Below are 11351 nucleotides of genomic sequence, written 5' to 3'. Positions count from 1 at the left end.
ACTGTTATGTTAGTTTCTACTGTACGGCAAAGTGAATCAGCTATATACATATACATATAGCCACTCTTTTTTGGGTTTCTTTCCCATTTAGGTCACCACAGAGCACTGAATAGAGTTCCCTGAGCTATACAGTAGGTTCTCATTAGTTATCTATTTTATACATGGTATCAATAGTGTATATATGTCAATCCCAATCGCCCAATTCATCCCACCTTCCCCCCTTTCCCCCTTGGTATCCATACGTTTGTTCTGTACATCTGTGTCTCTATTTCTGCTTTGCAAATAAGATCATCTATACTATTTTTCTAGATACACAATGCAACATTACTCAGGTGTTTCTGACACACAAAGTCCTTCACAGCAGCCTTTACATCTTTGTTCCTTAGGCTGTAGATGATGGGGTTGAGCATGGGAGTCACCACCCCATAGAAGAGGGAGATGAGCTTGCCTGAAAGGTCCTGTTTATCTGTCCCCAGTGGGTCCTTAGACTTGGGCTTGGCATACATAAAGACAATGGTCCCATAGAATATGACCACAACTGTGAGGTGGGCAGAGCAGGTGGAGAAGGCCTTTTCCCTCCCCTCAGCTGAGGGGATCCTCAGGATGGTAGCAATGACGAACACATAGGAGAAAAAGATGAACAGAACTGGGATGCCCAGGAAGATAATAATTGTTGTCCTCAGACTGGTCACACTGATGGAGATGTCAGCACAGGCCAACTTCAGGACAGCCAGGATCTCACAGGTGAAGTGGTTGATGATGTTGTCCCCACAGAGGGGCAGTCGTATTGCAAGGGATGTTTGGACCACAGTGTTGATGATACCAGCTGCCCAGGAGCTGGCCATGGGCAAATAGGCAGCCTTGCTCATGACCACAGAGTACCTCAGGGGGTTGCAGATGGCCACGGAGCGATCAAACGCCATCATGCTCAGGAGCACATACTCCGTGGTTCCCATGGCAAAGGAGAGGAACATCTGCCCAAAACAAGCTGAGAAGGAGATGGTTTTCCTGGGGGTCAGGAAGCTATCCAGGATGAGGGGGACTGAGGAGGCTGTGTAGCAGATGTCCAGGAAGGAGAGGTTCCTCAGGAAGAAGTACATGGGCTTGTGTAGGCGGGAGTCAAGGATGGTCACCAGGATGAGGACCCCGCTGCCCAGCAGGATCACCAGGTACATGGGCAGGATGAGCACAAAGAACATTTTCTCCAGCCTTGGGTGGGCTGAGAGGCCCAGGAGAATGAACCTCACCAGGAGGAAGGTCCAATTGGACCTGGCCATGGTGCATCTGCTCTGTCACCTGCAGGAACTCAGGTCAACCTCAGCATCCTCTGACTCTGCAGTTGCTGGCTTGCTAGTGAGGAACGCCCTCTCTGCTGAGCAAAAGGAAAACAGCTTTAACAATGGATGGTCTCTCCGTGATTCTCAGTAAAATTCAGGGGACTAGAAAAGAACCTACTTTGACATCTTAAGCCACTCTCTGTGCGAGAGACATTTGAGATGCCCCTGTGGTGATTTAATTTACCTGATCAAACATATTCATTTCTACTGGTATATGCTGGATGATGGACTTATCTTGTTAAATCTTGTTATCTTGTTAAATCTTGGTCAGAAAAGTGAGATGAGATTCACTTCATGTTTTTCTCCCTTGGTGCCCAGGGCTGGTGAAATGATCAGCCCTGAATCTACAGCTCTTGGCAGGCTTTCTTCTCTTCATGTTACCCTCACAGAAACATCTTCTGACCTTCCCCTTATCCTCCTGTAATAGACAGCCCAGGCCCCAGGCCATCTTCTCATCTGTCCGTTTACGCCATCCTGTCTTCCTCTCTCCATTCATCAGCCAACGTGACTCACTCACACATGACAGAAAATCCACAGCCTTTCAGGGAAGGATGCATTGGCTCCAGAATAGACTACAGTTCCATGGAGGGGGCACTGATAGGTCACTTTAGAAGGGCAGGATGGACAGGAAGGCCACCTGGGGAAGGTGACATCCAATCGGGTCCTTGAAGGAGGCTGAGGGCTGGGCTTGGGCAGCTGTGTTGTGGAGTATGGTTGCATTCTAAGGCGCTTATCATCCCCCTGGCTGTAGTGCTGTCCTGGCCAGTCTGCACCGATGCCCTGGGAAGCCAGGCTGCATTAACAGCCACCATCTCAGCCTCTAGAGAGCTCCAGTTCCCTGGGTAGCTTCTCATACCACTGCCACTGAAGTCAGGCTAATGCCGCATCCCTGACTTTAAAGACTTCAGCCTTGGAAAAGGGACCTCCAAACATCTAGTCTCCCTGAATTTTCCTTTTTACATCCAAGCTGCTACTATCCAGTGTTTGCTTGATCCCATCCACCAATGAAGATCTCATCACCTTTTTAGGAAGCCAATTCTAGTTTTATACATCTTTTATCATCTGAAAAATTTGTCTCTTGGGTCAAGTCTCTTTATATTTTCCTAGTTTTAGTCCTAGTCCTGCTCTCTGGGGACACACAGAGCATGTCACCCCTTTCTGCCCCATAACAGCTCATCAGAGATCTAAAGATAATGGTTCCCTTAATTCTCCTCTTTTCCTAGGTTACACGCTGGGCCAAGTAAATCCAAATGTCTGTGATGGAATCCAGGCATCAGGACTTTTTAAAGCTCCCCAGATGGTTTCAATGTCCAGCCAAGGCTGACAACACTATCCTAACTTTGTATTCCCAGGTATTCCATTCTGCTGTCACGACCTTTTGAAAACAGACAATGAACAGACAAACAAATGAAAAGCATTCTTTAGAGACTTGCGCGATTTCTTCCTGGACATTTGCCTGATCAAAAGACTTCCCCAGAATAAGCAATGTCCACTGACAGGTTTTGAGGACAAGCCATCCTCACCCTCCTTGGGTTTTTCTGAGGCCCTATTACCAGCCGTGTTACCCCCTCTGCCCCTAAATGCAAAGGTCAGGCTAGATGACTGAATGCCCATCACTCCTGACCTCTTCCCCACACAGGTGGTGTCTGCAGGAACTCTGTATGGGGCCCCATACCTCCGAGGTCAGAGTCCCTCTCCGATCCAGGGGTTGGATGTCATGAATCCCCTTGAGCAGCTCCTCTTCCACTGGAGGAAGGAAACCATTTGGTTTATTCATGACTGGAATCATGGTTCCAACCTCCCCCTCCCTAAGAATAAAGAATGCTTCCCTTTGGCATCACTTAAGCCCAATTAATTGATTTGGAAGTAATTCATGTTTGGAAAGATTTTCCAAAATATTTTCTTTCAGCAGACATGCAAAAATAGTCATAGAAACAGTCATGGGGTGGATGCCACCTGCTTATGCAGGGCTTCCTAAAACACACCTTCTTGGCCATCCTTCAGTTCTGGCTTTCATTATGCTGACAGACAACTGTAGATCCAGGCGTGGGAGAGGCCTGAGGGTCGACCCAGGCCAACCACTGCACCCCCACCCCCAAAGCATGCAGGCCCACTACTTCCTTGACCATGGTCCTCTGGCCTCAGCTGGAATACCTGAGTAAAACAGGCTCTCTGGTTGCTGAGGAGGTTTATTACATTTTAAAGTATCAATCCTATAGATAGGAAATCTGCCTCCCTGCAATTTCCACCTGGCTCTGCCTTCTGCAGTCCTCAAGCAAAGTTAGTTCTTCCCCCATGCCCTCCAGATATTCAGAAATCAGTTGGTTTTGGCAATAAGATGATAGAGAATCAACGTTGCTATTCTTATAGCATCCAAAAAAAATGTCATGTAGTTGAGAGGAACTGTGCATAATTCCTGAATAATTTTTAGATGTCTTTCAGGATATTATGTCCCACCATGAGGGGCTGTGCTGCATTCAGCACTTGCCATACCACTGAAATCACCTCTTTTCCCCCATTTTGAGCCCTATTCCACTGAACAATCAGATCTATTCTTAGAAATGAGCTTGTGCTAATGAAAATCTCAGAGTCCTTTTACCAAAACCTTCACTTGCCTTTATCAGAAACATGATGTGAAAGAGTGATCACTCTTCTAAGGGTTGGGAACAGGTCACGTATCAGAAATAGCCACACTGGGTCTAAAGCAGGAAGAGGGGGGAGATGCTCAGTCCCTGTGATGGATGAAGGTCCAGGTCTCCCCACTCCACTTGCCTTGGTGCTCCAGGAATGATCTCCAAAGAACTTGCCATTGCCTATAGAAGGTAATTTGAGTCTCAGTTTCCTTTTGGGGACCAGTTTTGTCCCTAAAGTCATTAAAGTTTGGAAAGTGAGTTGTACTCAGTTTAGAAACTGTGTATTGGGACTTCCCTGGTGGTGCAGTGGTTAAGAATCTGCCTGCCAATGCAAGGGACACAGGTTTGAGCCCTGGTCCGAGAAGATCCCACATGTCACGGAGCAACCAAGCCCATGCACCACAACTACTGAGCCTGTGCTCTAGAGCCCACGAGCCACAACTACTGAGCCGCGTGCCACAACTACTAAAGCCCGCGCACCTAGAGCCTGTGCTCCGCAAGAAGAGAAGCTACCGCAATGAGAAGCCTGCACACCGCAACAAAGAGTAGCCCCAGCTCACCACAACTAGAGAAAGTCTGTGCGCAGCAACAAAGACCCAACACAGCCAAAAATAAATAAATCAAATAAATAAATTTATTAAAAAAAAAACAACTGTGTATTGTTCTGGGATAATATCCCCAAATCCATTGATACTGAAGGCCCCGGAGGAGGTTTTCTTCTTGCTGCCTCCCTCCCTCCTTTCCATGTCCTCCTCTCCTTTCTTCAGTCAACGTATTCCTATGAAGACATCACCCAGAGCCCAGAGCCTGCTGGTCAGTCATCCTGTAGCTCACTCAGCCCCCAGGTCCTTTTCCCTCAGCTGCAGCAGCAGCTCCATCATCCCCAGGCTGGACTTTGCAGTGGTTTTGGGAGGAGAGTTAGAGTTTGATTTCAGGATGGCTACTCATCTGCAGAGTGGTTAGGCTCCTTGAAGCAACATGCTGTGTTCCTTCTGGATCCTCACTCCGCCTCTAGTAAGTTACTGTCCTTTCAGCTTCCTGTCCTCTGTGCATGCTCAATTCCTCATCTGAGTCACTGACAGGAGCACAACACAGGACAGGAATGGATACAGAGCCCTGAGGCACTCCATGAGAGACTGTCTCTGTGGACATTACTTTTTCAGGATGGAGTGGGAGGCATCCACACGTAGAGGAGTAGCACACTGGCTCAGTCTTTAGGGCACTCACCCTCTGTATTGAGAAAGGTGAGTTAAAAGTCAAGTATCGCTCTTCTTAAGTTGGAACATCAACCTCTTTACTCAGACACCACAGCTCCTTGTCCTCGGGCCTTCAGACTCTGACTGAATTATACCTTGGCTTTCCTGGTTCTCTAGCATGCAGATAGCAGACTGTGGGACTTCTCGGCCTCCGTAACTTTTATCAATACAGTACTTCCACCCAAAAGTAGCAAAATATACATTCTTTTCAGGTATACCTGGAACTTTCTCCAGAACAGATCACATCTTAGGTCACAAAACAAGTCTTAACAAATTTAAGAAGAATGAAATTATGCCAAGCATCCTTTCTGACTACAATCAAATGAAACTAGAAATCAATAGCAGAAATAAAACTGGAAAATTCAAATATGTGGAAATAAAACAACACACTCGTGAACAACCATTGGGTCAAAAAAGAAATAAAAAAGGAACTTAGAAAATACCTCAAGACAAACAAAAACAAAACACAATATACCAAAACTTATGGAATGTAGCAAAAGCAGTACTAAAAGATGTGTGGGAGGATATTGGTTGTATTGGGCAATAACTGATCTCCAACAACACTAGAAACCAAGTATTTTGGTTAACTCAAGAATAGTATAAAGGGGCTTCCCTGGTGGCGCAGTGGTTGAGAATCTGCCTGCCAATGCAGGGGACACGGGTTCGAGCCCTGGTCTGGGAGGATCCCACATGCAACGGAGCAACTGGGCCCGTGAGCCACAGCTACTGAGCCTGCGCGACTGGAGCCTGTGCTCCGCAACAAGAGAGGCCGCGATAGTGAGAGGCCCATGCACCGCGATGAAGAGTGGCCCCTGCTTGCCACAACTAGAGAAAGCCCTTGCACAGAAATGAAGACCCAACACAGCCAAAACTAAATAAATAAATAAATAAAAATTAAAAAAAAAAAGAATAGCATAAGGAACTTGGATGCTCTTCCCAGCACGTACTTCTAAAACTTCATGGTGTAAGTGATAAATTCAGACAAAGTATTAGTACGAGAGCTTACTGAATGGGAAAGACCAAAGGAAAAGATGAATGAACCTATGACTGTGATGTGAACTATGTGGATTCTGCATTGAATGTGGAACCCAGGAACAGGGATCACACCCATCGACTGTGAAGTAGAGCTGAAGAAAAGGTAGAGCTGGGACTGTGAGTGCAAACAAGACGGATGATGAATCTAGAATGATGGATGGAATATGACGGTTGGCCTTTATATAACAATGTTTATGTAACTGGAAGAAGGGGGCTGGAGTTGGCTGGGCGAAGAAAAACAGGTGACAACAATGGCTTCTCATCAGAGACATCTTATTCTGACAGCTAAAACTGATGTGCTCATGATAGTGGTCTTGTATTCTTCAACTAATCAGAGCTGGATTAAAATATCCTCAGATTACTTAGCCAAGGGTTGTACAAATGTACTGTTTCTTTTTTAAAGGGCAATATACTGAATTGTAGACTGTCTCAGGTAGTATGGGTGTTTTTTCTCAGATTTTTTAATGTCAATCTGTCATGAGTTTACCCCCATAAAGGCAAAATCAAAAACGATCAACACAGATTTTCTTTCAGCGGGATAATGTCAGTAGTATGGTTATTTTAACAATATTAATTCTTCTAATCCATGAACACAGTATATCTTTCCATCTGTTTGTGTCATCTTCAATTTCTTTCATCAGTGTCTTATAGTTTTCTGAATACAGGTCTTTTACTTCCTTAGGTAAGTTTATTCCTAGGTATTTTATTCTTTTTGATGTGATCATAAGTGGAACTGTTTCCTTAATTTCTCTTTCTGATAGTTCATTGTTAGTGTATAGAAATGCAACAGATTTCTGTACATTAATTTTATATCATGCAACTTTACTGAATTCACTGATGAGCTCTAGTAGTTTTTTGGTAGTGTCTTTAGAATTTTTTATGTATAGTATCATTCTTCCCAGTTTTATTCTTCCCTTCCAATTTGGACTCCTTTTATTTCTTTTTTTTATCTGGTTGCTGTGGCTAGGACTTCCAACACTATGTTGAATAAAAGTGGCAAGAGTGAGCATCCTTGTCTTGTTCCTGATATTACAGGAAATATTTTGAATTGAATCTACAAATTCAGTGCAATCCCTATCAAAATACCAATGGCATTCTTCACAGAACTAGAACAAATAATTTTAAAATTTGCATGGAAACACAAAAGACCCTGAATAGACAAAACAATCTTGAGAAAGAACAGAGCTGGAAGTATCACACTCCCTGACTTCAGACTATACAACAAAGCTACAGTAATTAAAACAGTACAGTACTGGAACAAAAACAGACGCAGAGATTAATGGAACAGAATTCAGAGCCTAGAAATAAACTCATGCATTTATGGTCAATTAATCTATGACAAAGGAGGCAAGAATATACAATGGAGAGAAGATAGTGTCTTCAATAGTGGTGCTGGGAAAACTGCACAGCTACATTAAAATAATGAAATTAGAACATTTTCTCACACTATATACAAAAATAAACTCAAAATGGATTAAAAACCTAAATGTAAGACTGGAAACCATAAAACTCCTAGAACAAAACACAAGCAGAACACCCTTTGACATAAATTGTAGCAATATATATTTGGATCTGTCTCCTAAGGCAAAGGAAACAAAAGCAAAACTAAACAAATGGGACCTAGTTAAACTTAAAAGCTTTTGCACAGCAAAGGAAACCACTGACAGAATGAAAAGACAACCTACTGAATGGGAGAAAATATTTGCAAATAATATGATTGATAAGGGATTAATATCCAAAAAATATAAGCAGTTCATACAACCCAACATCAAAAAAAAAAACCCCAAACAAACCAAGATTAAAAAATGAGCAGAAGACCTGAATAGTCGTTTTTCCAAAGAAGACTTTAAAATGGCCAACAGGCACATGAAAAGATGCTCAACATCACTAATCACTGGAGAATTGCAAATCAAAACCACAATGAGATATCACTTCACACTTGTCAGAATGGCTATCATCAAAAAGATCACAAATCACAAATGTCGGTGAGAATGTGAAGAAAAGGGACCCTTGTACACTGCTGGTAGGGACATAAATTGGTGCAGCCACTGTGGAAAATAGTACGGAGGTTCCCTAAAAAATTAAAAACAGAACTATCATATAATCCAGCAATTCCACTCCTGGGTATACATCTGAAGAAAATGAAAACACTAATTCGAAAAGATATATACACACCAATGTTCATAGCAGCATTATTTACAATAGCCAAGATATGGAAGCAACGTAAGTGTCCATCAACAGATGAATGTTGCTGTACAGCAGAGACTGGCACAACACTGTAAATCAACTATACTTCAAAAAACAAACAAACAAACAAATGAATGGATAAAGAAGATGTGGTATATATATACAATAGAATACTACTCAGCCATAAAAAAGAATGAAATTTTGCCATCTGCAACAACATGGATGGACTTGGAGGGTATTATGCTCAGTGAAATAAGTCAGACAGAGGAAGATAAATACTGTATGTTATATGCAGAATTTAAAAAATAAAACAAACTAGTAAATAGAGCAAAAAAGAAACAGACTCACAGATACAGAGAACAAACTAGTGGTTACCAGTGGGGAGAGTGAAGGGGAGGAGCAAGATAGAGGTAGGGGACTAAGAGGTACAACTACTATGTATAAAATAAGCTATGAAGATATATTGTACAGTACAGGGAACATGGCCAATATTTTATAATAACTATAAATGGAGTATAACCTTTAAAAATTGTGAATTACTATGTTTTACACCTGAAAATTATATAATATTATAAATCAACTGTACCTCAATTTAAAAATTCATTAAAAAATCTTTTTTAAAAAGGGCAATTTAAAATCTTTTCCTCAGTTATAATAGTGATTAATATGCATTGTGATGCCATGGGCTGTTTTTGTAGAAAGAAAATATTTGAAAGCATTTTTTCACACTGTTTCATCAGATGTGGTTGTTAAAGATTTTGTTTTGTTCATGTATTCTTTTTACAGTAGGAAGTCAAAAAACGTGGGAAATGACTGATTGGAATAAAGGTCTGTGTGAAGGAAATAACTGAGTTATGTTAGTAAACTATGGGAGAAAGCTTAAATGAGGCAGCCATAAATCAAGGCATTGTTATTAATCTTTTTCCATTCCAGTTATGTAATAAAACTTCACACAGAGACATATACATGCACACACATACATACATCATTCTTAAAAGAGATACCATTTTCAATAAGATAATTTTTTCAGATATTGTAGATAGTACAATTACATTAGTAGGTAACATGGATTCCAAACTTCTATATTTTTTTCAACTCAAATAAGTTCCAAATATGTAGACTTTATATAGTTTTCATTTCTACTATCCCTCTTTTGAAAATTAGTGTGTATGGGAAAGCAAAGTTGATTTTTCACAGAATTTAATAACAGCTGGATTCCAAAGTGCTGAAAATAAAAGATTTATTTTGTTTATTTTTTTTATACAGCAGGTTCTTATTAGCTATCCATTTTATACATATTAGTGTATATATGTCAATTTCAACCTCCCAATTCAACACACCACCACCACCCCCGCCACTTTCCCCCCTTGGTGTCCATACGTTTGTTCTCTACATCTGTATCTCTATTTCTGCCCTGCAAACCGGTTCATCTGTACCATTTTTCTAGATTCCACATATATGCGTTAGTATACGGTATTTGTTTTTCTCTTTCTGACTTACTTCACTCTGTATGACAGTCTCTAGGGCCATCCACCTCACTACAAATAACTCAATTTCGTTTCTTTTTATGGCTGAGTAATATTCCATTGTATATATGTGCCACATCTTCTTTATCCATTCATCTGTCGATGGACACTTAGGTTGCTTCCATGACCTGGCTATTGTAAATAGTGCTGCAATGAACATTGGGGTGCATGTGTCTTTTTGAACTATGGTTTTCTCTGGGTATATGACCAGTAGTGGGATTGCTGGGTCATACGGTAATTCTATTTTTAGTTTTTTAAGGAACCTCCATACTGTTCTCCATAGTGGCTGTATCAATTTACATTCCCACCAACAGTGCAAGAGGGTTCCCTTTTCTCCACACCCTCTCCAGCATTTACTGTTTGTAGATTTTCTCATGATGCCCATTCTAACTGGTGTGAGGTGATACCTCATTGTACTTTTAATTTGCATTTCTCTAATGATTAGTGATGCTGAGCAGCTTTTCATGTGCTTCTTGGCCATCTGTATTTCTTCTTTGGAGAAATGTTTATTTAGGTCTTCTGCCCATTTTTTGATTGGGTTGTTTGTTTTTTTAATATTGAGCTGCATGAGTTGTTTATATATTTTGGAGATTAATCCATTGTCTGTTGATTCATTTGCGAATATTTTCTCCCATTCTGAGGGTTGTCTTTTTGTCTTGTTTATGGTTTCCTTTGCTGTGCAAAAGCTTTTAAGTTTCATTAGGTCCCATTTATTTTTGTTTTTATTTCCATTACTCTAGGAAGTGGATCAAAAAAGATCTTCTGGTGATTTATGTGAAAGAGTGTTCTTCCTATGTTTTCCTCTAAGAGTTTTATAGTGTCCAGTCTTACATTTAGGTCTGTAATCCATTTTGAGTTTATTTTTGTGTATGGTGTTAGGGAGTATTCTAATTTCATTCTTTTACATGTAGCTGTCCAGTTTTCTCAGCACCACTTATTGAAGAGACTGTCTTCTCTCCATTGTATATCCTTGCATCCTTTGTCATAGATTAGTTGCCCATAGGTGCGTGGGTTTATCTCTGGGCTTTCTATACTGTTCCATTGATCTATATTTCTGTTTTTGTGCCAGTACCATATTGGCTTGATTACTGTAGCTTTGTAGTATAGTCTGAAGTCAGGGGGTCTGATTCCTCCAGATCCGTTTTTTTCCCTCAAGACTGCTTTAGCTACTCGGGGTCTTTTGTGTCTCCATACGAATTTTAAGATTTTTTATTCTAGCTCTGTAAAAAATGCCATTGGTAATTTGATAGGGATTGCATTGGATCTGTAGATTGCTTTGGGTAGTATAGTCATTTTCACAATATTGATTCTTCCAATCCAAGAACATGGTATATCTCTCCATCTGTTGGTATCATCTTTAATTTTTTTCATCAGTGT

General features: G+C 41.2%; 1 protein-coding gene and 1 non-coding gene across 4 annotated transcripts in view; both read right to left on the bottom strand.

Annotated features, from left to right (window-relative positions):
• The window catches only part of LOC132367176 (olfactory receptor 13C7-like), a 93483-nt gene continuing 82132 nt past the window's right edge, over nt 1–11351 (bottom strand). For 2 of the 3 annotated variants that reach the window (XM_059925064.1, XM_059925065.1), the window contains exon 3: nt 1–1369. In XM_059925064.1, coding sequence (XP_059781047.1) covers nt 306–1277 — 972 coding nt within the window. In that variant the 5' untranslated portion in view covers nt 1278–1369 and the 3' untranslated portion in view covers nt 1–305. Of the gene's footprint in view, nt 1370–3012; nt 3069–11351 lie in introns of those variants that run through there. The other variant, XM_059925066.1, reaches the window with a different exon arrangement.
• Nucleotides 6718–6874, bottom strand: LOC132368280 (small nucleolar RNA SNORA69). Its single transcript, XR_009504020.1, has one exon. It is a non-coding gene; the product is annotated as a small nucleolar RNA SNORA69 (small nucleolar RNA).

This window comes from Balaenoptera ricei, chromosome 6 (assembly GCF_028023285.1).
Source record: "Balaenoptera ricei isolate mBalRic1 chromosome 6, mBalRic1.hap2, whole genome shotgun sequence".
NCBI lineage: Eukaryota > Metazoa > Chordata > Mammalia > Artiodactyla > Balaenopteridae > Balaenoptera > Balaenoptera ricei.
The sequence above is the reverse complement of the archived record's forward strand: the minus strand, read 5'-3'. Positions and strand labels throughout refer to the sequence as shown.